The sequence below is a fragment of the Cygnus atratus genome, chromosome 24 (assembly GCF_013377495.2).
Source record: "Cygnus atratus isolate AKBS03 ecotype Queensland, Australia chromosome 24, CAtr_DNAZoo_HiC_assembly, whole genome shotgun sequence".
NCBI classification, from domain to species: Eukaryota; Metazoa; Chordata; class Aves; order Anseriformes; family Anatidae; genus Cygnus; species Cygnus atratus.
The window spans coordinates 129,474-156,913 of record NC_066385.1 but is presented as its reverse complement, the minus strand read 5'-3'; the positions used below and the strand labels follow the sequence as shown (position 1 = coordinate 156,913).

The window sequence follows — 27,440 nt, the reverse complement described above, 5'->3', positions numbered from 1 at the left end:
CCGCTGGGGAGCGGGGAGGCCGCGACGCAATCCCGCTTTCCTCGGCTTCGCATGCAAAGGACGAACCCGCCTCCGCGGCCCGCCACGAGCAGGAGCGCAGCGCCGCCCGTGCGCCAGGGGGCGCCCACAGCCCCCCCCCCCGCCCAACCCGACTGCGCCGCCCGCTGAGGCGCGGTCGGCAGGGCGGGCCCGCGAGCGCCCCGGAGGAGGGGACTGAGGGGGCGAGGCGGCACCAGGCGCGCGCTGCGCGGAGTCGCCCGCGGACGGAGCCGTACCGTACCCGGCCCCGGCGCGCGGCCCCGCCGCATCCCGGGCCGTGCCGACAGCTGGAGGGGGGGGGGGCGGGCGCGGGGCCCCGCCGTCGTCCCCGCCTCAGCCGTTGCGAGAGCGGAGCGCGGGACGCACGCGAGTGCTGCCGGCCGCGGCGCCAGCCGCCATTGCGGAGCTGTTCCCGGACGCCCCCCGCCCCGCCCCGCGGGTCCCTGCGGCTCGCTGCGGGCTGGTGGCGGCGGCCGCCGCTCTGCGCCCCGCTCCGCTCCCGGCGGTCTCGCGCTCTGGCCGAGGCCGGCTCCTTGTCCTGCAGCCTGTCAGCGGCTCGGCTCCGGGGCGACCGTGGCACCGCCGAAGACGGCAGGCGCTCTGCTCCGGAGCCCGGCCCGGGGAGCCCCCCGCCGGGCGGTCAGCCGCCCGCCTCGCGGGCCTGTGACGGTGCGGCCCGTTCTCGGCTCCCCGGCCTGCGCCGTCGCCGCCTGATCGCGTGTTCGAAGGCAGGTGGCCAGCCCCGGCGTCCTGGGCGTCCTGCGCGTCGGGACCCGAAAGGTGAGGCGAAGGCGGCCCTGGCCCGGCGGGAGGGTCTCCCTCAGACGTGCCGAGCGCGCGGGAGGCGGTGCGGTACCGTACCCGGCGTGAGACTGGGAAGTTGCGGGAGACTGCTGCGGACATCGCACGCTGGACGGCACAAAGACAAGACCTCCCTGATAGTCTTTTATTTCAGGTTATCTTTATTAGAACGTTGCTTCAAATTCACGGCAAAACTGATAAAACACCACTTCAGAACACGTTAAGCTACAGGGAAGTGAAAGCTGATTTCAGCAACAGAATGAACATCGGCCCTTTTTTTTTCTTTACAGAAAGCTGCTATAGAGGTAATGCTGCTACAGACTTTGCAGTCATACACTGGTGATACCCCAGTTCTGTCCAAAATCAGAATTTGTGCTATAGAAACAAATACATTGCACTGGAAGTGGTTTGTGTTTTGGAGAACCTAGTAGTGGCAGAAGCACCAACAGAGAGGAAGACGTGGTATTGGTAAGCTTTATTTATGTACATTTCTATGAACATCGTCTGATGCTGTTAATCAGTAGCCTCCAAAGGCTGTAAAAGATAGTATTTGAAGGCTTAAGATAATTTAATTTTCAATACATATGAAATACATTTTGCTATAAAACTATCACTTTCAGTATAAAGTGAAATATGAATCTTCATTGTAGGGATATTACAGGGCTGTGCTTCATCAGCTCCTGTTCAATCTCTGGAAGATATCAAAACTGGCTGAGTTTTTCCTGTAACGAGTGAAGGTCCCACTCAAGTCAGTTACTCAGAAAAAAAGAGACATGGTAAATGTGAATAATGATGTTAAAAGAAATAAGGGAATCAACTACTTACATTTTTATAGGTTAGAACAAACTGGCTGACTGGATCAGACTGGAAGAAAATGCATGTGCTCTCAGAATTATCCCCTGGAGGGTTTTAGTCTTTTGTCACTTTCTTACAGCTTTGACAGAACATCTGTATTTTCTGTCCTTGAATGAGTTAAAAAAGGCCTTCAGTTACTAAGATGCAGAGAAATCTGCTGAACAGTACTGCAGATACATTATGTACCTCGCAGCAGCAGGAAACAACGAAAGAGGCTCTATCTCTGGATTCTGCTGAAAGCACTAGCAGATGGTAATACATTGATTTCCATATACCAATAACTTAGAGAATTTAACCAGTGACTGGTATCATTCTGTTCCTGATATGCAGTGCAGATGTCTTATATACCCAGACAGCAGTAAAACCTAGAGTATAAGCAGTCGTTATGCTCAGAAAAACTAATGCACTGTTCAGAGGAGAAAAGAAAACAACACTCTGCAAGATAACACAAGACAACAACTCCGGCAGAAAGTTAGGTTGTTCAAGTCTGAATTTATAGCATATTTCTTTGTACCACTCTTTCCTGTTTTCATAAGGCACTTGGATGTTTTTGTCCTTCTGGGTGAGTGAGGGCCTTGGGAAGCAATAGAAGTCTCTGCAAACTGCCTTTTATTCAGTGCATCTGAAAAGCATGATTCATCATATTTCAACTTAAACAAGAAACAGTAAGCAAATAAAGAAGCTGCCTCTGGTCATATCATTACATTTTGATGCTACAAATTTGAGAAATGAAAACCAAGTGGTATACGTAGATGTGTTTTAAAAAAAATAGTCATTACATGGGTGGAAGGTAAGAGAGGGAGACAGGAATTTACTGTAAATGAGTGGTCCGTGTAGGGAAATTATTTGGGAACCCAAACCACTGGTTTGCCTTTTGTGGTATTTTTACCAATTGTCAAAAAAAATTACCAGTTGTTAAATGTTTTTAGGGAAAGCTCTCCTGCTCTGAATGGCCAAAAATGACACTATACACAAGTTTCTTCTTTCTGTCAGTCTTACCTTAGGAGAAAATACCCCAGCTGTACACTATCCCTTTTTCTCTTCAGGACAGAATCAGTTGTAGAGATGGTCTCAAGCGTATCTGGGATCCAGGAAATTGCTTTGTTATCAGTTATGAGAAACTTATTTTCTTAGTGTCAACTTGAGACCCTCATGGATTTGCTGCCAGTGTCATTCTCCCAGCTGAGACTTTCTTAAGAGCAGAAAGCCGATCAGGGACAGATTTCTTGGTCTGATACGTACGGAGTAAGGTCCCAGGACCTACTTTTACGTGGCATCCATAGTTAATAAGCTGTGGACAGTGATACAAGCCTAACTCTTCTTTGGTATACGACACAACGTCTCCTGTCATCAGGGGACCTGAAGCTGAGCATAGAAACTACACAGTTGTCAGTGCCTGCTGCATACTCAGCTGATACTGCCTTTAGTGCACAGCTGTCTCAATGCCACTGAATAGTCACAGTTCATGGCTGAAAAATTTGAAAACAGAGATCTACGTAAAAACCATCAAGATGCGTCAATTAAATGGGAAACATGGAACAGCAGCACTGTTTCCAGTGCTGAAGTAATAGAAAAGTGATAGGAGTTTGAGTTTCTTTGGGAAATGAGAGATAAATATCACGAGGGATGTATTCTGTGCAAATGTGCACTGGACTGCACACATTTCCTGAAGTCCCATCATATTCTAGTGTAATAAATTACTTGTAAATACCAAGTCCTGTTAGACATTATGGACCATTTCACTGAGATATGTAATTTAGCTGAATTCTTCCCTATCATACCCACTCTCTTCAAATGGAACAACTGCATCAGAAATCTGAACTAATGCTAATCAGATGGACTGAGCCGGTATGTGGACATTGCTAACAGAAAGTTAGTCCCTGAAATGCTGAATTACCTGCAGTAAGCCAAAAATTAAAAGATTCTGAGCCCTTGCTGTGATTTATTACCTCCTTCTGGGGATAAGCTTTCTCCCTTCTAGGCTGCTTTAAAAGGAACACATTCTTATAAATAAATATGAAAAATAGACAAAAATATGGAAACAAACTATGTAAACGCAAGCCCTGAGGTATTTCAAGAACACTAATTTTTATACCTGACACACGATCTACAACTGCCAGTAAGAAAGTTTTCTTTATGGCTCTGTAAAAATGTCCCATTTTTCTTCTCTGTCTTACACCCACAAGAAAGGGTGAGAGGTTGAGGTAAGAGCCCCATGGAAGCTGTGATCGTCGCCGAAGCAAAACCAGAGGATATTAAAGTGCTACATGTCTTTCCCTGACCGTTTTCTGTCTTCAGTTCAGTTCCACGGACCAGTTAGGTTCTACAGGGTATCTGACAAAGCTGCTGCTTTTTTTTGATACAGTTTCTACTTCTGCACCAGCATTTTAGACCATATAGAGTCTTGCAGAGTAAAGGGACTTCTGAATAAAGATTTTAGTGGCCCCTTTAACTCATAATTTTATTCAATTTATTTATTTATTTATTTTCGTGTCTCAGGCTAGCTTTGGAAGCTTAACCACACCGTGCACTGCAATCACTCCCAAATGACTGTGTATCTTGCCAGCTTCCTACCTCTCTCCCTCTCTTTGTTTAGCCTGGATCTCCTTGGACATGTTTCCTCTTACAGAGCTTTCTGTATTTGCATGAAAATACAACTGGACGTAGAAAAAAAAAAGAATATATATAATAATTATAATCCAGTCTGTGCATGATAGTGAAGTCACAGAATCACAGAATGGTTGAGGTTGGAAGGGACCTCTGGAGGTCATCTGGTCCAACTCTCCTGTTCCAGCTGGGCCACCCAGAGCAGGTTGCCCAGGACCACATCCAGGCAGCTTTTGAAGATCTCCAAGGAAGGAGACATCACAGCCTCTCTGGGTAAACTGCCAGTGCTTGTTGGGTCTATTCACGTGAAGTTCTTTGGAGCAGATCGTTAAGCATTTCTTTTTTTTTTTTTTTTTTTAATCAAGTCCAATTGTAATAATTTTTTTCTCTTTGGGCTTTGGAAAGAATAGTAACAAAATGGATCATAGGTCTTAGTTTTTAAAATGGCATTTCTTTCTCTGCCAATTCTTGGCAAATGGGCTTGGTATAAAAGGGTTTCAAGCAACCTATGGGTGTGTGTACACTCTTGCATAGTGACGACTCTGGAAGAATATGCATGCAAACGTGCACACACAACTTATTTCATTTGCACATACTTAAACAAGGTACTGCATATACAGATATCTTAAATATGCGTACATATATGTAATGAGAGATATGCATGTGCTCATATGATGTCTGTAGATATGTGAACTCTTAATTGCACTTATACAAACATTAAACGAATTAGTCTTAGATGCCATCTTTGCTTTTTTCATTAGAAAGGACATTTTAAAACCCTTTTTGTTCACTTCAGTTTTACTGTAACTAATACAATTCATCTCCTCACCTAATGGGATATTTTCCTCTAAGTATGTTAAAACTATTTAAAATGTATTACAGTTATTAAGTTGGGTAGAAGAGTACTTCTTGTAAAGCTTAGTCTTGAACTTCTGGGACATGGTTGTGCAGTGTAAGTTTTAGATCATTTCTCTTGTGTTACGGATTGCACAGCAGAGAACCATGCTGAATATCATGCCAAAGATCTAGAAGAAAAGGAAGGAAATTTAGGGATCCACTTAAAAAAAACATTATAAAAATAGAACGCGTATCTGAACAATTTGAAGGTTCTTATTGCAGAGTAGCAAGTGATTGCTTCTATCTACAAACCTTAAGATATCAGACAATTAATGTCAAAGATATTTCACTGATACTTAAAGCCAGGATTTTACATGTCCACATTGGTTTCACTGTTCTTTGTTCTGAATGGCCAGCATAACAGTCCCCAAATGTTAATTTTAACATAAACTGCACTAACATCACTAATTGTGACTGTTGGTGTTATGCCTAGCATTGCATCAAAAGCTTCTGATTTTCAGATTGCTTATATGTGGAATATTGTATACACATTTGATTAAGAGAAGAGAATGATTCCAGAGGAATCGCTGGTACTGGTGTTAAGCATTGTGGTTTTACAGAGAAAGCTAAGCTCTTAACAGTTGCTACTCAGGACCAAGACTATACATTAGATATAAAACTCTATTCATGTTGGGGAACTAGTTTACTGGAGAGTATGTTAAAAGCAGAGAACAGTGGGTCTCCAGAGTCTCCAGAAATTTCTTTTTGCCACAATTTTATGTTCCAAAGCAGAGTTAGTCGCTACTGCCTGAGGCTTCGCTGCAAATGATGGGAGATGTCAGTACTATTGGGCAGTTAAATCACTGAGCTCACATCCCCATCCCGCACACCTTAAGGAAAAAGGAGACAGCTGATGAGTCACACACCATGAAGTGTCAGAAACAAGCATGGAAAAATGTACTGATGTGCTTCTCTGCTGAAGAGATTATTGCTTCACAATTTCTACTATATCGGAGGTGGGAAGCCACAGACGAGATGCTCTAGCGTATTTCTAGTGTATCTTTGTTGAGCATTGTGGTTATTGGAACTCTGTCCTACCAACACTGATGTGCTGCACTTTTGAGTACACCTTCACATTTTATGCAACTTACAGCTCAAGTGATCTAGGATTGTTTATCCGCTCCAGTTACCCTTTACCCACTCCACAGTTTCCATTACATACATAAACCCTTCATCTGCTTTGAATGTCCACATAAATCCATGAACCTCCTACTCTTCAGAGCAGCTAGAAGCATATTTCTTATAAATTTTCCAGCTCCTCATGCTGTTTTGGACTGTTGATGGTTTCTGAATCTGAAGGAGGTCATGGCACACGCATGCTGGAAAATGCTTTCTGTTAAAGCTGTGTTTGATGTAGACTGCCCACTCCTGCCATATATGCCTTGCAGCAGGGTGACATCTACTGGTCACAGCTCTGTCATGAAGGAGCACACCTTGGGAAAACAACAATACATACTTGTGGGAGAAGGTGGAGTGTAAGGAAAGTTTTAATGATGCTTTAATGACATAATTCAGTGAATCGCTACGTATCACTAGGTGCTGTATGTTTAGGAGAGAGATGCTGTTCTGAAAACTGTGCAGTTTAAATCCTGCTCCTTTAACACAGCACATACTGATCACTGGATCCGTGACCTAGAAAATCTTTATATAAACTATCCTTCACATTGAACCAATGCTACTGACAGCATTTTCCTGAAAAGCCATTTCACAGGACACACTGAGGAATCTCACCAGCAGCTGCAAAACAAAGCTATTAATAAGGGACGGGGGACTGGACTCAAATACTGATAAAGAGAGTGAGAGCATGGATTTACTCACTGTGATGCCAGCAATTGCAATTCCAACAATTCCAACTAAATGCAGATTAGCATCAAGTACATTCTGGATTTCAACCAGGCAGTTCTATTAAAAACAAAATTTAAAGATTTTTCACTCCTACGAAAATACACTCCAACTCTATTAATTCTGCTCACTAAACAACAGATGAACATTAAAAAGATTACTGCAGTCTCTGCCCTAACTCTTGTATCTATACTTTGTGTTTTGTTTGACAGCTTTCACAGCATATTCCCTTTTTTAGTGAGACATCAGTACTTGCACGTGCTATTATGTACTTCTTGCCTGTACAGGCTGACACATACAAGTCATCTTACAATCAGTTTTCCCTCAACCTAAAACTCTTTCTGTGATATGCCATGCTAAATAAAGATGTCTGGCCCTTCAGATTGATAGAGTACTGATAAGCAGATTCATCAAATGATAGAAATAACGGTATAATTCTTAACAACAAAATGTCTACTCAGGAATCTCTGTGCAATACTAAGACAGGCACTTGCCAAAATTCAGCTTTCATGGGGTCTTTCATTTGTGACTCCTGTTCTGCTACATCCTTCTCATCTTGCTTTTCAGATGGTGTAATATTATCATAGCTACAATGGGATGCTGCAAGCAGGCTTCAGAAATTAGGGCAGGGTACGTTCCATATGACCTCCAATTTAGTTCTGCCTCTACTTTGTTCCATTTCATACAGAATTTCCTTGCTGGAATTCGTGAGGTAAAAAGGAAGTTCTTTCTTTCTTTTACTTGTAGAATGTCTCCAATTTTACTGAATGATTGACATGAAAAAGTTATTAAAACAACCAGAACAGAGGATACTTGCCTTTGGCATCTGGATATTCTCTGGACAAGGTAATCCCATTTGTTGTTCCGTATTATCTTTACCACAGCATTGGAGCTAAATGAGAAAGAGAGTGTCAAAAGAAGGGGAAATCATACACTGTTTCCTGCTGATAGTGAGTCAATTGATAACAAAAAGTAAGAGAAAAAATAAACAGATCAAGTCATAAATTTATTCCATGTACTAACTGATACCTCTGGTAGAGTTCCAACTGCATGGGTTCTCTAAAATCAATTTCAATTGTCTGTAGCCATAACAGACAAATTCCTACTAAAAAAAACTTCCAGAAGTATCTCATAGCAAAGCAAACAAGTAGATTTTGGAAAACCAGAACCCCAAATTCCAAGGAAATAGGCATGGAGAAAGTAGAAAGTCCAAATAGCACATACATAATTATGGGCAATGTACAAAAGCTACAACTGAGAATTCTAGAATCTCTATTTTTGACAGAATATAGTGCTGGGTTTGGAGACCATAATAAATCAGTGTTTCAGAGGGTTTGTTTTTCCTGTTTGCATGTCTCCCACAAAATGCTTAGAATTCCTCTTTGGGTCAGAAATAACAGCCATGGGAGAAGGACAAAAGGGTCTGAGGTTGTAAAATGTTTGTTCTAAAGAACGTGGGAATGCTGTGAGGAGCAACAAAGCCAGGGCTTGATCTTTGTGGGAGGCAGAGTAGATAAAGGATGCATGCAAGTGGCATTCAGGAAGTCACAGGTTCTAATGCTGATTCAGATACTAACTCTGGGTGGCCTGAATTGAGTCACAAATTATGTTCTTTTATTTTTTTGTCTACTTGGTTCAGTCTGTGACAGTCAGTCAGTTACTTCCTGTTGGTAACACTAGTTCCTGGGACATTGGTCACAGGTTTTTCTCTGACAAAATAGAGACTCATCTTTGTACTTCTTTCTGCGTTTTTGTGTATTTATTCTTGGACTTTAAAAGATCCATAATAGTCATATCTGCTGCACAACAAAGACCAGAAGCTTTAGCTCAAATTTAAAAGCCTGGCCATTTTAACTTTCAAAAGTAGGAATAACTTGTAATCTAAAACCCAGAATTTTGACGTGGCCATCAGGAAACGGTTGTGAGCCTCTGACTCCATTTTAAGCAACATTCAGTTCTATTCTTCCTTACCTCAGTGGGAGGCATTCTGAATTTTAAATGATAATGTGATAGTAGAATAGTAGTACAAGGTATTTAAGCTCAGGAGAACTACTCACAGCTAAGTGGTAGTGATAGATAGTCCTGTTGACCTTCCCCGGGTTTTTCATATATTCATCATAAATGTCTTCATAGATTTTCTGGACTTCCTGTATTGCCTGCAGAAATCAGACTTTCCAAGTAAGAGGCAAATAAGTCTTACCCTCAGTCCAGTGCAGACTTCCAGCTTGTGCCATCAACCTCTGGCGCAGAAAATTATTCTTGGTAAACTGAGGTAGACATGATAGGAAATATGGGAGGTTTCATAGCCTGATGACAATCAGAGGTACTCTGTATGGGTCAGAATCTGCTGTTTTCTGTGCTTTGGTTAGATGCTTTTTAGTTGGATAAGTTCAATGCTTGAATTTAATCACCCTTCTCCCAGGAAATACACCCTTATCATATAGTTCCACTTGATGATCCTCATGGATGTAACATTCGACCACACAGATAGTCTTTCTTGAGGGGGCAAAAACTGCATCCCATTCTGAAACCGGACTTGCGATAACACAAGCTCTCATTTACTCCAGATAAGAATGTTAGAGAGTCTTGCTTGCAAAAGTCTCCTGGATACTTTTCCTGTTTATGAGCCAGCCTTTAGGTCCGTCAGCCACAGGAATCTAGAACTGTCCCCTTATTACCTTAGAAGAAGCTTGCTACTCACCACTTTCTTGCCTATGAAAGCGAATACTCCAGCAGTGACCTCAGCTGCAAATATCACCAACAAGCAAGCAAAGAACTGCAGAGGGAGAAGAGAACCTTTTGTCAGTTTACTCTGCACAATGTGCTTTACATGGACTGCCACTCAGCCCCTCATTCTTGTCCAGATCTCAACAGCCCCGCAATAACTGACAGAGAAAACTGGTGAACAGGATCAGTGACAAGGGCATCAAGTCAGGCTTCTTGTAATATGAAAACAAAGGTAGAAATGGCAAAGATTTGGCTCTAATGGTAGTTTCAAGAAAAATGAGGTAATTCTAGGAAATACATTACAGGAGGCAAGCAATGGAACTTCATGTATGGAAGCGATGCAGTAGCATGATGGCTAGAGATGCTAGATTAACCAGTAAAAGGACATAAGACATTTCAGATCTTGGACAGCAAAGGTCCTTCCACTAATGACACAAGACATATGCTTTTGAATGATTTTCCAGCACTTCCAGGCCCTTGAAACCTTTTACTTACTGCTCCAAGTAAGAACTGAGACTCGCGCGCTGCTCCACAGCACCCAAAAAATCCAACCATGGTCATGAGAGCACCTGCTCCCACCAATACATAGAGTCCTGTGGAAAATCAGAATCAGACAAGAATTTAAGAAAGTTTTTCTTTCCAAAGTCTGCTACATATTTTGTCAAAAACACCCATTTGTAAATAACAATGGTCTCTGTCTCTCACAAAGAACATCTGTTACACAGAAAATTTGCTCTCACCAGGAAAGGAAACTAAAGATTTCTTCAGAACTCTTGGAGAATCATGGAGACAAATGAAAAGACTTCCACCTTCCAAGTTTCCTGTTCCCAAGGCAGCTCAGTCCAGGAAGAACATACATTCTACCATCCCAAATCACTTTACAGCTCTTTAGTGAGGAACATAAGGCAACAAATCCAACACTGCTTATTTCTATGAAACCTGGGGCTGAAAATGTCCTGTGCTGCTACGCAGGGGGGGAACTCAGAAAACTACCTGGCAATCTATGTTCTACCAGTTGCCTGGCAGTACATAAAAGAGGACATTTGAAGATCTTCAGGAAAGGTACAGGTATTACAATATGATGTCTCTTTGAAATCAGTACTTTGGCTGGGGAAAAAGGTGAGTGCTACTGGAAAGAAGAGGAAGATTGGGAGAACACCTTGAAAGCTGTTAGAGGAAGTGAATGAAACACTAAATTTGTCAGCTATAGTTCTGAGCTTGGCCACTGCCCAGAATGGAAGCTTGCCTACAATTCAGTGATTGGTAGTACGGCACCTTCCTTTTACAATAACTAGCTGTGTTACTGCCTGCTGAGAAACAACATTCCAGCATCATTAATGTACATTTTTTCCCCTCCAGTGCATAGATGTAAGTATCAAAAAATGAGACAGCAGTAGCTTTTGAAGGCTAATAGTATCACTGCATTATGACAAGAAGACTTGGAAAAGTGTTGCCTGAAAATGGATAGAATCACAGGACCATACAAATCACATCAGATATTTTTTTTTTTTAAAAGGTGATTCTGTGTTAAAGTAGTAGAGTACCTAAAACTTACAGACCAAGAACCTTGCATGCTTGGCCTACAAACTCTATCTCATGGTGCATGCTGCCTACATCTGAACTGCAGGATACCCTCCTTATAGGATAAGGATACCCTTACGGATACCCTTATTTCAGTAGGCAGCATCAGAATGGTTTTGCAGCAGCCAGTGGCAGTACTGCATTGCTTTCATGTTCTGGACATTCACAGCTAAATGTTTTGCAGTTGTTGAATTACTGACCAAAAGATATCTGCATGTGGACAAATTTAATGACATAAAGAAAAAAACAAGTGGATCATCAGATCAAATGCATTAAGAGGATAATGAAGCAATCTATGTGTGAAACTGTCAACAAAGGCCAGGCCTGACACAAGTACAGAATATGGAATATGGCAGTATAGCCCCATTCTTAGAACAACAGATCTAGGATCCCCACTGTGTTCAGAACTTGGCAGGACAAAAACTGTAGGGGTAAGGGGATTAGCATTCATTTCTGCCATCTCTAAAGCTGCTGGAAATACTGATTTCCTTTCCTTTCCTTTCCTTTCCTGTCCTGTCCTGTCCTGTCCTGTCCTGTCCTGTCCTTCCCTTTCCTTTCCCCTTTCCCCTTTCCCCTTTCCCCTTTCCCCTTTCCCCTTTCCCCTTTCCCCTTTCCCCTTTCCCCTTTCCCCTTTCCCCTTTCCCCTTTCCCCTTTCCCCTTTCCCCTTTCCTTTCTTTTTCATACGGGCTTTATCTAGGACAAAGGGAAACCAGAGTACAGAATTTTTCTTTCCTCACTTGTAAACATGAACTGCTTGATCTGTGCTTAGGTAATACATCCTTTGTGTGTGGTGTCATTCCTATCAGACGACAGCTGTGTTTGGGCCTTGTTTCTGGGTGCCATGCCAGACGAAGTACCAAAGACTGTGCAGCATCATATAATTCTAGTCTTGGTGTTGTGTGGGCAACATGGAGGCCACAGAGATCTGCCGTGCTGATCTACTGCTTGAAAAAACAGCTTCATTTCCTTCCCCAAGCTGTACGAGGGGACGGTGGAGCTATAGACTGTGCACACTAGATGGCACAGTGAGCCTTGCTCTCAGCTTTGGTTACTCAAACTTTTCATCAGAATGTTTAGTATTCTCAATTACAAATTTAAATATTTTAAAATATGACCCAAATCTTCAGGGTTAACAGAGCTGCCAGGACTTACTATTAGCAGACCTTGTGTGACCTAGACTAGAAAGCCCTACAAATGGCAGTTTGCAATGATTGTTTGGAAAATGAAAAAACAAACTGACAATATACAAGTGCAGAGGATATAGCCATACTGCCATGCAGGTGCAGCCTTTTTGAAGAAGGCAGACTCCAACCTGCTGCCTGTTCATTAGCTGTCCAGCCACTGTATATTAGCCAGATATCCATCCCAGCTATTGTGATTCTTCTCCTCCATCTTGTGTGCTCTGCTTCCTTTCAGGGATTGCTGCTGAGGAAAACATTCTGCTAAATAGTAATAAAACAATTATAATTAATATGGCTTTGCCAGATCTGTGATACCAGATATGTGGGATTTGCTGCTGACTCTGTTGGCAGTCCACATTATGTGTTTTCTAGATTTTTAATATGCAGCATCTTGGGACTTAGTAGGACTGAGCATTCTTTAAGCTAATGCTTGTACACATTCACAGTGCAGTGGCTTTCACTGAGGGAGGGGTATACAAAGATATATGTCAGTCAGGAGTAGGGGTCAGCCCCTTGTTGAGGGAGAGCTGGAAAAAGCGCTAGTCTTAACTTCAGTTGCAGAAGCTGCTGTTCAACTGCCAAACACTAAAACTGCCATTTTCTGAGATCTCCATAGTAACAAATGGAGTATAATTATGGAGATGTTTCCTGGGCCCTTTTCCGCATGTCACTTCCTACTTCAGTCCCTGTAATTACTTATTAGGCAACTTAGGAGACAGACTTTTTGATTGGGAAGACTCGAGAAATGTCTTCCCATTTCTTTTTGTTGCTTTGTGCTAGCAAAGACAAAGCTCTCTGAGGCTCAGGGATGAGACCACTTTCAAGAATCTTGGTTTCCTCATGTCTGAGAAACAGGCTTAGCATTTCACTTGCATGACTCACAGCTAAACTGCTACCTCAGTTTAGAACTTCCCTTTTAAGGCATGCTACAGGGAAGAACTTCTCACACTACTCACTAAACAAAGCTCAGTTTGCTGTGTGTCCTGGTCCCATAGTTTTACCAGCCAGAAGTTTAAAACCACTTTCTTCCATCTTTTGTTCAGGAGAGTTAATTCCAGAGTTTGTTCTTGTTCAGCCTGGGACTAGTATTTGCTGACACTTAGAGAGTTATTTCTAGCTGAAAAATACTGAGGACATGTAAAGAAAATACACAGAACTAAATATGCTTTTAGGTGTCTACTATATATACGCACATGTAACCTTTCAAACAGGAGTAAGACACTTGAATTGTAGAATGGACTGGAAGGGACCTCAAAGATCACCTAGTTCCAACCCCCCTGCCATAGGCAGGGACACCCACCACCAGACCAGGCTGCCCAAAGCCCCATCCAGCCTGGCCTTGAACACTTCCAGGGATGGAGCATCCACAGCTTCTCTGGGCAACCTGTTCCAGTGCCTCACCACCCTCATAATTTCTTTGTAATACCTAATCTAAATCTACCCGCTTTTAGTTTAAAGCCATTAGTTGTTGTTCTATCACTGCACCCCCTGACAAAGAGTCCCTCTCCAGCTTTCCTGTAGGCCCCCTTTAAGTTGGCTCAGGTCAAGCTTTTCATCCACCAGTACCCCCAAGTCCTTCTCCGCAGGGCTGCTCTCTATTCACTCATTGTCCAGCCTGTATTCATGTTTGGGATTGCCCTGACCCATGTACCTTTAAGAGTACCTTGTAAAAAATTCAGAGAGACCAGGTTACTTCTCAGCTTGCACTGAGGTTTCCTAGCACCCCGAGGCAGGTATGATTTTAAGGAAGAATACCAGAGCAACAATTTAAGAAACATCCTACATGATGTCAGTATCTGGGACAGGGAGCTACATTTTTTTTTTTCCTAGTGGGCTGTAACAGCAATGTAGGCACAATCACCTCTAATTCTGTAATGGGAATAGACCTAAACTAAAAAGTGAGTCTCTCTAGAAGGGAAAGAGAAAAAAAAGAGGGTGACAATGATTCATTGTATGGCATCCCTTAGAATCACGGCCTGACCTTGTGACATTGTCCGCTGATGGCTGTCAAACTTGGCTACACAGGATCAACAAAGAAGCAGACAAATCCAGAAATTTGGTGGTATTAATGCCATACATTGCTGTGGGGGTAGTATCACATGTCAGAAGTAACTAAGCTTCACTAAACCCTGTTCCTTTTAAAAAAAGTAGGACGGAAAGCAATGCTTTAATCAGCTTCTATTCATAAGTGCTTCCATTGTAAAATACAAAGCCTTGACGTGGCCTTCAGCTTGGCATCCACAGCTCAGCAGAGAAAGAAAAAACAGACACACTTAGTTATAGTCACAAAATGGAACACATTTGATAGCTAGAAAATCTGACACAAAGAGCTTCTCCACAAAGCATGGCAAAATGAAATGTGCAAGTCAGGTCAAGGCAGATTTGAGAATACTGTCTAGCTGCAGCTTTTTGTGCAGCAAAAGCAGAAAAGTACAAGGCAGAAAGGGAGCAAATGTTTTTGGCCTGTACAATGATTTTTTTTTCTTACCTCATTTCGCCTCTGTTCATTTCCTGATTCCTTATTTGGTATCTTTTTTGATCTCTGTCTGCTAATGGAGAGGAGAGTTTGATAACTTACTAGTCGCTGAGTTCATTGTCGTACTGTTTGGCACCACAAATCCCATACAAAAGCAGACATCAGATGAAGAGAGAATACTGAAAACAGGCATATTGCTATAACATTAAGGAGGGCAACCATCGGACCTATAATGACAGAAACCTGCCAACTCTGTGGCTACCTGCAACTCAAGAATATTTATTGCATACCTTCATGCTGGACCTAAAAAGCAAGTCACTCTCAGCCCCTGAATGCTAAAGGCATGCACTTGGACAGAGTAACAACTGTCCCTAGAACCAGAGTCCCTCTATGCTCCCATTGCAAAGAATCATGTGATAGGCAGAAGTGTGTACCGCCAGTGTTTTACGAGGCAGAAAGGAAACACTGCAACACAAACCAGGCAGATAGGAACCTACTAATGTGAAAATGAAAGCCATTCTTATTTCATTAAACGCATGAACTGTTATCACCACCATCAGATATAGTCTGCCAGCCTCCTAGACTGGTAGAGATCTAATTTCACAGTCTGAAGTAGATCACATTCACAAAGTTGGTTTTCTTCAAAATCTTACTGACAGCTATGAGACACAAATCTGTGCCTACAGCATACTGCAAAGAGTCAGAGCAGACAATTGTATGCTGTCTGTCTGGCTTTATTTCACATGGGTTTCTTGTTTACCTGGCTGCTATGGTCACTTTCCATTTTAAATAGTTCTACTCTTTCTTTTTTGGGCTGAGTAACAAACACTGAACAAAATGCCAACTGTTCATACTCTACTGAGAACACAAGCAGCTCTGTTCTTGGCATAAGTGATCCAGAGGCAGTGATGACAGGAGTCCTAGAACCCAGACACGACCTGAAGAGAGTTTCCTGCAGTTATATGTGAATTACAGTGTTGGAGGCAGATGTGCTTCTCCTTAGATGGACTGAGGCTCTCAGACCCTCAGCAGAGCACCAAGGAACCTGTAGTGCAAGTGTACTGTTGGAAAAAATGAGAAAACACATGTAGGAGTTGGAAATAACAGGCCAGACAGGAACAATTGTATATGTTACATTCTGTGGCAGAGTCAGTTTTTGAAACAGGCTCGTTACTGGACATTACCATTTTTGTGTTAAAAGATTTTTAGCATAAATTTATCTGTTAAATACATTTTCAAAAGTAGAGAAGAGAGGCAGAGTTCTCTGAAGGAAGATGAATTTCTGGAGAACTGGAGCATACCCTTAATTTGAGCATAATGCACTTATGTAGTTATGTGTTGTGTGAATACAATATGGGTAATCTTCCTGGAACCACAGAAGCATTACAGATACTGGCCAGTTCGTAGGCTTCTGCTGGTACACAATTCCTGAATTTCAGTTTAAAAGCAACCTCACTGTAATAACATCCTGGTTTAATGCCTCTCCCTTCACACAGAATACCAGCATTTGTTACATATCTTGGTCACTTGCATCTCACAACTCTGAATAATTATGTCCCAAATTCACATAAGCCCAAATGTATCACATATCACCTTCTCAATAGTCTTCAGTGGCTCTGTCAATGTCTACTTAACCCTATACTAAGGTTCACTGAAGTCAGAGGTATGAGATCGGTATCAGTTAGGTTCTTAAACCCAACAGGCAATTTTCAGTGGGCTTCATTAATGCCAGCAGAATTGCAGATTGCATGCAGCTTGACTAGTGACAGAAGAGCTGATATTAAATCATATTTGGGGCTGTGTGCGTTTTTTAGCATCCCTGCAAAGATGCTACAAGCTGGCTTGCTGCCTCCCGGCACCTTTGCTTATAGGAAACATCTAGCTTCTTAGTTTCTGATTGACAGTGTCATGAAAGCAATTGGCAACATAGGTACATAGTTCTGCACAGAACCATATTCTTTTTTTCAAGCATTGCTAGACTGAGGATAAAAGATTAGTAAGTTGACGTACACTCAAAGATGACAAACAGAATCAGCTGTACACAGTGTCGTACAGCCTGCTACAACTATTCACTCATGCAAGAACATTACAGCCTTTTTTGCTTTGGAGCTTTTCCTAGATAATTAAAAGTGTTGAACCTGTGGTGCTGGACTCTGGCCTGCACAACACTGTGCTGCCTCCGCACGGGCAGTCTGACCAGAATAAGATACAACTGCTTGATCACTCACTGAGGTAGGCCATGGAATACCCTACATACTCAGTGAATCATATTGTAAGAGTTCAGCATTTGCAATAACGACGCCAGCGTGCAGACACTTAGCGTGACTTGCAGCTACCTGGAGAAAAGAGAATAGGGTGCATCAAAGAAAGAGATGGCGTAACTGTCAGTTCAACTGTTGCTGCTGTGTGGACTGAGCTAGCTTTTTGATAGCTGCACACAGAGGGAGTAGGGTGGGAGAAAGACAAGGATAATTTACCAGGCAAAAAACATAAACTGTATTATCATGCTTAAGTGATTAATTTAAAAAACAACCCTTCTGGATCTCAGCACGTGACACATATAAAACAATTAATCTGAGCTAGATGGACAGATTATTTTTATTTAATTGGCTTGTTAGAATTCTGACTTTGTGGTGGCTTTGTCTTCTAGGTAAGAACTCTGCCTGGTGTGATACTGGCTCATAGGTACTGATTGCTAGGTTTTATGATCCAGCATAGAGACTGAAGACTTTTAAACCACTTTCACTTTGAGTAAGGTAGTGTTTTTTGGTGGTGGTTGTGTAGATTTTTTTTTCTGGTAGGGGGGTGTTGATTATCATATACCAAGATGATTTTTCATGCAGTAGCTTTCATTTTCCACTCAGGATCACTATCGGCCTTTTCTAAACGAACTTTATTCACTGCAGAAAAGACTTGCACACAGGATGATAGGAATAAAGACAGACAAACTCACTGCTTACATCTTAGGTGCAGACTAAAAGCCTCTGCAAGGTCTAATGCACATGATGGCAGGAACACTCAATGGTCCTCTTGTGGTTTTGCATCACTATACAGAGGCTACTTTGTCAATAGTTCTCATTTTAGGGCTGATAGAATTTGATAGGCTATGGATTTTGGAGAGAAAATACTGCTGACTAAAGGTACAGTGTTTGACTCCAAAATACGTGAATAGAATATAACAGAATGAGGCACAGAAGCAGAGAATTGTAGTTTACATGGATTTAACTGCTAGCCAGCTCCTGTTTGCGTGGGCACCCATTCCTATGGAGAAAAAATACTAATATCCTTCAACTCCAGACATGACTTCATATCCTAAGGCATGCACCATCTAATTGTACCTTTCAAAGCCAGAATGATCACTCATGCTCTCATAGACCCCAAGAAAAAGCCACAGCCACCCTGAAACTTCCATCCACAGCTGGTCTGGCTCTGGACTGCAGCGTGGATCATGGAACATGGGCAAAGAGAGCATAATATATCAGAAAGTTTGTGATCTCTGGCCGTGCAGGAGAAGAAATGACTCAGTGCTACCCATTATGAGAAGAATCATCCAGGTTGATCCATTCACATTCATCATTACTACCCTTATTAACAGGGCTTCATTTTTAGTGCTACTGGCAGTGATGTGACCCTCTCACTTCTTTTATTAGGGGTACACAGAGTTTGTCCTCTGTGTTGTCCATGAAGCCAAAACAGATTTTCCTCTTCATCCACCAAATGCGACGAGAGGAGAGCAAATGTCTTGAACTATCCTTTAAAAAGCCCCTGTGTTGGTTTTTACTTAACAAATGCTCAACTTGCACTCAACAGACACTCTGTCTTCCTGTTTGTGGTTTAGGTACTTTTAAATTTAAGATCATCACTACTACAAAGAACTAAGGAAGAACCAATCAATTGCGAGATAGTAGAAGGTTCATGTCAGGTTCACACAAGCATCTTTCTTACCCTTTTGACTGTTGCAGACTTTCCTGCTCAGTAAAAAGCTCACAAGAATCTTGGCACAGGAGCCTCAGAAAGGAGGAGTGAAAGATCTGTTTTCCATTTGGTCAGTACAGTGTCACACACAACTCAGATAAAAGAGGTGACTGCCCAGCTATTGACCTTTGCTTAAAATTATTATTATTTACTGGAATACAGCTAAGAGAGGAATATATGAAATCTACCAGAGCTGAACTGCAGTAAGAAGAGGAAAGGTACGTTTTTGCCTAACTGCCCTGAAGCACATGCGCAAAAAACATACTATGAGATGGAGTAACACGAAAATATTGTCATGCCTGCCACTGCAGTGAGAACTCCAAAAGCTGGAACTGGAATGAGAGGATGTCCAATTTTAGGAAGCTACTCCTTGTATATAGTTGAAAACTTATCTTCCACTCCAGGGTGTGGTACATTCAGTAGATTAGATGGAGACTGCACGGGTCAAAGAGTTCCGGTTTCATCCCCTTATGTTGTAGGTTAAAAAACTGCAAGCTGCAGTGGGGAAGATGGATCACTGAACACAAAACCACAAGCAACAGAAAAGTAACACCACATATGTGCTTGACCTCAGCACTGCTGCCTGCAAGTTGTTCTGAAACCAACAAAAACATTTCAGTGGCTGGAAAAGATGAAGAGGCCTGGTTGCCAAGTCATGGCCCAAACTATTCCAAGGGGTAGAAGAGACAGCTGGACTGCTGCTAAAGAACAAGGCTATTTAGAGAAACTCATTCTGGCCTATTGGAAAATACAAGGATATAATTATCAATTATTTTAAAATAAAACAAAATTTCAGATCCAGGAAAAAAAAACAACAAAACTTTATAAGGAAGCAACAGAGAGAAACTGGTTAGATTCAGCTGGCAGCTCAGTACAGGTACAAAAAGAGCAGAATATGCTGCTCTTTGGAAGCAAGAAAATGAGATGTTATCCACAAGATGGTGATTCTAGACAGTGCCTCAACCTACAAAGCAGTGCTTCAACCTACAGACATCTAAATGCAGCTGCAGTGTCCTTCCAAGCACTGATGCAGAGCTTATCTGAGCACAGGGACTTGGGTTATTACAAGGCAGCCACAACAGTGGTCAGTGGAACAAAGTTAAAGAAATTGTTTTAAAATATATGGCCATGTGTTTGTATCTCCACATCACGTTGGTGATCTGCTTTCTCTTTCAGCCCTTTGGGCAGCTGCATGTAGTGTAATGCACAATATTCCATATTAAGAGTTGCTATGCAGAATTCTGGCTGTCACCCAAAATGCATGTTACTGTGCAAACACACAAAACCAAATAAACACATGTGCAAACACACAAAACCAATGCTCCTAGAAACTCTGTGAGATGGGTTAAATGCACAAATGTCAAGTGGGACTTAAAGTTGAAGTCTCCTACAGAGCTAAAGCACTTAAGACCATCAAGTGCAGCCTTGTCTGCTGCTTCTGTTGAAAAACAAACCAAACCAACCAACCAACCAACCAAAAACAAAACAAACACAAAAACACACTGGTACTTATCACTGATCTTTTACTATTGCCTTAGTGATTGTTGACCTCTTCAGGTTTCTGACTGGCTGCCCCATCGGTTGTTAAGAATTCATAACAGCATTTAATGTAATTTGTAGGGAGGGAGGGGAGCACATATATTTTTTTGTTTAAGAGACATGCTCCATTCAGAGCACACTGCCTATTATAAAAAAGGGCCAAAACCTTGTCTTAGAGTTCAGCCAAAAGTGCAATTTACAGGAATTCTCAGCATATTTATGTCCTGTTCCTTAGCACTTCCTCTGCTAGCAGTTACATATTACAGCATTCAGCACTATAAATATATGTAATAATCAGCCCAATAGTTGAATGTCACAGTATACGACTAAACTTGTACAAGAACATTCCTCAGGACTTCCCAAAATGAACAACTCTGAATAGCTTTTGTAATTCTTATTCAGGACTGAAGCAGATTAAATCTTTCAAAGATTTAAATACACATGCACCAAAGAATATCTTGTTTATACAGTGTTACAGTCTGCACTGCAAAGCTGTGAAATGACTATGGTGCTTATTCACATGACAGGATTTACTACTTTCTGGTTTCTAACAAACCAACAGTAATTGAATTTGAAGGCCAGAACATCCCTCTATCTTGTTGAATCTTCCGGGTCAAACCTAAGTAGATGAGGCAGGGAAGAGTTTCAAGATACAGCATAGGAAATTCAGCAGGTATAAACTGGATATGGAAATAAAGGTGGTGGTCCCATATGCTGCCAATGTAGCAGCTCAGATGTAAGAGGAAAAGTAAATCATATTTCCCTGTCTCTCTGCATCAGAGGAGATGCTACAGGGTATTTTGCAGCATCCCTCAGGCCCCAGTCAGATTTCCATGTGAATGGTCTTATTCAGTCTCTTAAACTCCCAGAGAAATGTTGCTGGACATAACACTCGACCCATCTATTCCCTCAGTACTGTACAGTCAGATCTGTGCCTCTGGCCCTGTTGCATATGTCAAAGAAGCTTTGGTTTAGGACTTTGGTGTATCAGAGTCAAGGTCTCCATTAAGAAAATGGGGATATTTAAAGTAACTGCACAGCCCAGTCAATATTCCTGTGATGGGTAACTGGCTGCTAGGACATTCTGAGTCAAATTCCATTCTTGTACACCCTGCCAGGGTGGCTTGATGGCCAAGACAGGACATTCACACATGGCATTTATAGATGGCAAAAATGATTGTACCAATTGGATTTTATTGGCTGAGTCTTTATCAAGGAGTGAAAAGGGAAAAAAATCTGACCCTTCTTGCGTAAAGACAAGTTGCAACTACCAATGGATGGAGAAATGCAATTGCTGGCAGTCCTAGACAGCTGCTATTTCAGGACTTCTATAGACATGTAACAGGTTGTGTTTCCCAAAAACCCAACTGCAAATCCCAGGGAGAAAAAAAAAGTTAAATGCCTAAATTAGATATGACCAATACCAGTCCTGTGGGCATGGGGAACTTGTCAATTCATGCCTTGGATGAACAGTTCTTGGGATGACTGAACATCATGCAGTTTTCAGCTGTGGAAGGATTTGCTCTGATACTTAAAACCGGGCTAAGGGCCTCTGTGTGGAGACACAGGGAGAAATGGTGAGCAAAAGTCTTACTCCTCCACTGGTACTAGAAGCATTCAGAAATGGCACGGTTGTTTCATTGATTAGCAGCTGCACAGAAAACTCTGGAAGGATATATTGATGAGCCCTATGTCCCAGTAGTCTCTGACCCATCTCAGCTTCTACTGCAACAGCATTAGCACAATTCATTTAGGATATGTAGGAATTGAATCAAGTGTGAAAGAAGAGTTCAGTTAGGCCTAAAGAAATTGATGCCAAGCAGAGAAAGGATGAAAGCCACCACCCACATGGCACACAGCACCAGAATACCCGTTTTGTGCAGTTCAGCTCAGGTATTGTTGGCCTTCATATAATTCAGTGCATGAGGTGTGTCATGTGCCCTGGGATGAAACCAAGGCTAATGGCTACTGCCATCAAAGGCACTTAAACTTACCAATGAAGAAATACTCTGGAGGCTTTTTGTCTGAAGCAAACTCTGCCATAACCCCACCAAATCGCAGCCATAGACCAAAGGCAATGACAGCCAATCCTGCCAGCTGAAAAATACATAGACTAGTCAATACTTTAATAACAAATGTCTGGAGAACATCAAAGAAGTGTTGTCAAAGAAGTGTCAATAGCAAGTCCCACAGCTCAGAATTACACAGTCAGAAAATTCAGGAAGCTCATGGTAGTATTTGATAACAATGAATTCGGTGCAATGTATTTCTTTCATTCTTTTGGCTTCTCAGTATAGTCGTGCTTATGAATTTACTAGTGGCTTTCAAACCTTTTTGTGTAAGCTCTTTTAGTCATCAAAACTTGGCCTGAATCACAATGGCCAAAGGATTGGGGCAGGGAGGGGCAAGGGTGGTGAGGGAGTCAGTGCCCATGAGAACAGACAGGATGCAAATCCAATGGGAACACTGCCCTCCTTCCTACCAGAAGACCCAGAACTGCATTGTAGCCATACCATATGCAGGAGGCTACTGAGAGCCTCGGCCTGGAGTCAAGATGCTGTTACTGTAGGAAAAACACTATCCAGGGGAGTGCTGCCAGACCAGGAGTTGAGTAGCAGTGGCATGACTCAAACCAAACTTATAGACAGAAATAACTTCATTTGCTTTTTTCAGCCCTCTAATCTGTTTTAGGGCTAAGTAACAGCCCTTTGGGCTAAGAGGTGCCCTCTTCCCCTGTATGAATCTCAGGTCCAGCTCCAGAGTCACGAGATACATGATGGTATGGAGAGACTAGCTGGACGTCAGTCACACCAAACTACAGAAGATCTTTTGGCCATTTCAGAATTGCTGCTGCTGCTGCTGAATTGTGAGAATGGTTCTGTTTAGATGGTTCTGTTTCTGGCTTACCAGAAATAAAGGCTTATATTGTTCTTAGGGATGTGCTGAAGTAAAGTGTCTTTAGACTGATTCTGACAGGGCATTTTTCCTATATATTGGACTCCCTGTCAGAACTAGGAAATAAAATGATTATTACAGTGCACAATATCTTTAATCACAGAAATAATTAACAAAGAAGCATTGGATACTGTCAAATTCAAGGAAAAAATCCTTTTAATGCAAATGACTAGATAAAAATGACGTCAGATGAGGGAAAACAGCTATAGACAGTGGTCCCAGACCCACAGCATGCCGGACATTTATAAACCTGCCAGGCAATGGAGAGTCTTCTGGCAGTTTTAGCATCCTGCAGGACCAAGCACAGCGCTGTGCAGAGAGAGTCCAAATGAGGGCGACAAAGATGGTGGAAGGTCTGGAGGGGAAGACGTATGCAGAGTGGTCAGGGTTGCTTGGTTTGTTCAGCTTACAGAAGAGAAGACTAAGTGGTGCCAGGTCACAAGGGAGAGCAGAGGGGCAGGCGCTGATCTCTTCCCTCTGGTGACAGCAACAGGTCCCAAGGGAACGGCATGGAGCTGCGACAAGGGAAGGTCAGGCTGGGTGTTAGGAAAAGGTTCTTCACTGAGAGGGTGGTCGGGCACTGGAACAGGCTCCCCAGGACAGTGGTCACAGCACCGAGCCTGCCAGAGTTCAAGAAGCATTTGGACAGTGCTCTCAGACATAGGGTTTGAGTTTTGGGTGGTCCTGTGTGGAGACAGGAGTTTAACTTGATGATGGGTCCCTTCCAACTTGGGATATTCTTTGATTCTATGAATGCTCCCTTACTCTACTGATGGAGGCCCAGAGCCCAGGTCTGCAGCAACCGCCCAACCTGAATGAGGTTTATAAAACACCTATTGCTTACCATATCTTTGGAAGCCTGGTAGGGTGCTTTTTGAGCCTGTCCTGCATTGTCAGGCACTTGATTCAACTAGCATAGCTACAGCAAGCAAAAAAGGCAGGCAAGCATATGGCTGAAGAGCTTGGGATCACAACTTCCTTCACAGAAGGTAAAGAACAAGATATGCCACATCATAGAGTGTGAGAATCCCCTCCCAGTCTGGTCATGGCATTTGTACCTCCCCTGCTTGCAGGCTTGGGCGCAGGCTGTGGACTGCTAGGGAGCAGCATGAGCCCCCTCCTTCTAAGTGATTCTGGTATTTTGGATGTGTTTGAAAGGAACGCCCCCAGTCCAGCTGAGAAGATGGTTTCTGCCATTTCAGTGAAAAGGCAGATAACAAAACACAAGTAATTGTCACTCCTGTGAAACAACATAAGACAAAGCTTTGTCCTTCTTACTGACTTGCAGCTGCAGCTGAGCAACATCATTCTGCTCCCAGAGCTTGAGCACAGCAGCACTGTGTACCCGGAGCTTGCAGCGCTGTCACCAAGAGGGAAAAGCATTTGGTTTAACTGTGTTTAATGCATAAAGGAGACAAAAGCCCAAAACTGGTTGCCCCAGAGAAGCTGAACAGGATTATTTTGTGACTTTTTTTTATTATTATCATTATTTTTTTAAACAGAAAGCAAGAAAAAGACATTTAAAAGGCCACATTTCTAATTGTTTTCTAAAGTGAAACTGAGGAGTTACAGGAAGAGAGTACACAGCATATGGGAAAGTGAAAGAAAAATGAAAGGTAACAAATTAAACTGTGCTGTGGAACTGCGAGCCTATTGAAAAGGTGTTATGATTGGAGGGTGGGCATAGCATTCTCTGATCTCTTGAGGGTGTCGCAATAAACACTGTTCTTTACCACATTATGGTAGCACACAGCAAAGTAAGTACAATATGATGCAAGGACTTTGTCTTCCAGGATGAACTTGTAAAAGTAGCAGCTGTTGGCTCACCATTTGAAATGATGTTATTAAGAAGCATCACAATGCTGTGGAGAAGGATTGTACTACATACGCTGCATGGGATGCTGGGAGACCCGCTGTGGCCTCCTGTTTGAAAAGTTAGGCTTGCTGGGGAGATGCTCGCTACTTTAAATTGTCATTAAAGAAAGATGCTGTCTGTTCTCAGAAGTGCCTTCATACATCAAGTCTGCGTTTTTCGGGAGCAGATGTATCTTTATGAAAAAGTCGAGAGCGCTAGCAGGGCGCTCCTAAGGCGCAGGCAGCCTGTCACGCAGCGCTCTTCTGGGGGACTTGCGGACTTCCTCTGGCGTGGGGCAGCCCCGCGGGGCTCTGGGGTGACCCGACGCCCCGTCAGCGCGGGCAGGCGCCCGACACCGCGGCAGCCTGGCCGGCCGCAGCCTGCTGCCCGCGCGCTCCGGGGCGCCCGGCCAAGCGCGCCGGGCTCCGGCCGCTCGAGGCGCCGCGATCCGCGCCGTGCCGCCCTCCTGCCCCGCCGCCGCCTGCGCCCGGCAGGTGCCGCCGCCCCGCCCCGCCCCGCCCCGCCGGCCGGCGCTCACCCAGAAGCTCAGGTTGAAGACGAAGAGCAGCACCTTGACGCGGCGCATCTCCTCGCGCGCCGTGCCCATAGCGGGCGCGGCTCCGCTGGCAGCTCCCGCGGCGGCTCGGCCCGGCTGGGCGGTGGCTCCGCGCGGGGCGGGGCCGGGGGCAGGTGCCGGGCTGGGCGCGGCGGCGGCGGGGCCGGGGGCGAGGCCGGGGCGGCCGGGGGCGGGGCCGGGGCCGGGGCGGGCCGGCGGAGCGCTCAGGGTGGCGGCGGCCTCGGCAGGCGGCGGGAGCCTGAGGGCGGCTCTCCGCGGGGGCCGGGTCCGCTGCCGGCAGGGCGCTGTTCCCCGGCGCCGGTGCGAGGAGGCCGGGCGCGGGGCGTGCAGTGGGGCTCGGCCGGCAGCCGCCGCGGTGTGGGGCGCGCCGGGGCAGCAGAAGGGCCGTTCGGGGGGGGAAGCGGCGGGCCCTGCCGCCTTTCCCTCCGCGTGCGCGCGGTTAAATCCCTCTGCCCTCTCGACGTAGCACAGAATGCGTGCTTCCAGGGTTGAGAGGCTGATGTGTGAAGTCCAAGGATAGCGTGGAAATGGCCGAACTCCTTACAATAGCTTTCCTCACACGCTTCAACTAAGGTCCCCTGAAGTTCATCTTCCAATCACTAATACTTCCACTTTTTTTCTCAAAACTTCACCAGAAATGCTGTCTCTGTTGTCAAAATCTTAGATCTTTCTCTTACGTTTTTTTTTTTCAGCTGCTATTTTCTTTCAAACAGTCTTAGAAAGTAAGAGTTTGAAGCTGCTTGCAGGTCTTTGACAAATGAGCTCGAACTAAGGTAGAGTCTCTTGAGAGGTGGGTTTTCTATGCTAAGCATTTCCTCTCAGTGTTTAATGAATAGAGCGGCCATTTCCTGTTTTGTGCTGTATTACTGTAACTAGAGTTTCACCTATCCAGTTCTGTGTTTTGGAATTAGTTTTGCTCAAGATGTGTATGGAAACTTCCTAAGCCTTTTTCCACAGATGCTTAGGTTTTGTTATTCTGAATGCAATTGCACTCATCTAGCGATTCAGTAATACGGGAAGATGTTGAAGATGGTTTCTGTTTTCCCTCACTTTGCTGTTTATTTTTGGCTGCTTTAAAGACTGGCAGCTTTTTTGGAAAACCATCCCAAATAGTTTATTGTCATTACAACTGCTGAGTTTCATTAGGAATCTCTTGTTCCATTAGCAATGAAATATACTTTTTTGTTGTTTTTAAAGAAGCGTTCAACCTACTCTAAGCATACCTCTGCCATTTTCCTTCTTTTATTTGGAGTGATGCTGTGCTAAATGGTACTGACTTACCAGGTCCATCATATTCCTCCTAAGTTACCGAAATCAGGAGTCCATTTGAAGAGACAAAATAACTTAATGGCAATTCATTATCCCCTGATATTTGAAGCAATAAAAAAATCTAAAAGGAGGAACAGTTTTGCATTGTCTTATGAGGACAAAATAGATAGCTTTTGAAAAATTTCTCAACTAATTTTCATGCTTGCTCTCCCAAACGGTTTAGAAGCAGGGCATTCAGCCTTCATAAATAGTAGATCTCCATG

At 43.5% G+C, this 27,440-nt stretch overlaps 1 protein-coding gene and 1 long non-coding RNA gene across 6 annotated transcripts; one reads left to right on the top strand and one right to left on the bottom strand.

Moving 5' to 3' along the window:
- Nucleotides 1-980: 980 nt before the first annotated feature.
- Nucleotides 981-26,028, bottom strand: TSPAN2 (tetraspanin 2). Of its 3 annotated transcripts, none has more exons than XM_035561399.2 (8): nucleotides 25,870-26,028; nucleotides 22,516-22,618; nucleotides 10,264-10,361; nucleotides 9,743-9,817; nucleotides 9,099-9,197; nucleotides 7,859-7,933; nucleotides 7,018-7,101; nucleotides 981-2,317 (listed from the first exon to the last, which is right to left on the bottom strand). In XM_035561399.2, the coding sequence occupies exons 1-8, from the start codon at nucleotides 25,936-25,938 to the stop codon at nucleotides 2,309-2,311; spliced, it is 612 nt and encodes a 203-aa protein (XP_035417292.1). In that variant the 5' UTR covers nucleotides 25,939-26,028; the 3' UTR covers nucleotides 981-2,308. The 3 variants fall into 3 exon arrangements, with proteins under 3 accessions (XP_035417292.1, XP_035417291.1, XP_035417290.1); XM_035561398.2 differs by lacking the exon at nucleotides 981-2,317 and adding an exon at nucleotides 4,868-5,327 and having other exon boundaries at nucleotides 25,870-26,027; XM_035561397.2 differs by lacking the exon at nucleotides 981-2,317 and adding an exon at nucleotides 6,669-6,936.
- On the top strand, nucleotides 1,159-25,727 carry LOC126913564 (uncharacterized). Of its 3 annotated transcripts, XR_007709127.1 has the most exons (4): nucleotides 1,159-1,308; nucleotides 23,270-23,387; nucleotides 24,979-25,092; nucleotides 25,270-25,727. It is a non-coding gene; the product is annotated as an uncharacterized LOC126913564 (long non-coding RNA). The 3 variants fall into 3 exon arrangements; XR_007709128.1 differs by lacking the exon at nucleotides 24,979-25,092; XR_007709126.1 differs by lacking the exon at nucleotides 25,270-25,727 and having other exon boundaries at nucleotides 24,979-25,263.
- Nucleotides 26,029-27,440: the final 1,412 nt, after the last annotated feature.

Coding starts and splice junctions, on each gene's coding strand:
- TSPAN2 (XM_035561397.2), bottom strand. CDS start 25,938: ATGGGCACGGCGCGCGAGGAGATGCGCCGCGTCAAGGTGCTGCTCTTC. Junction 9,198..9,742: donor CTTTCATAGGCAAGAAAGTG/GTGAGTAGCAAG, acceptor TGATTTCTGCAG/GCAATACAGGAAGTCCAGAA. Junction 7,102..7,858: donor AGAATATCCAGATGCCAAAG/GCAAGTATCCTC, acceptor TGTTTTTAATAG/AACTGCCTGGTTGAAATCCA.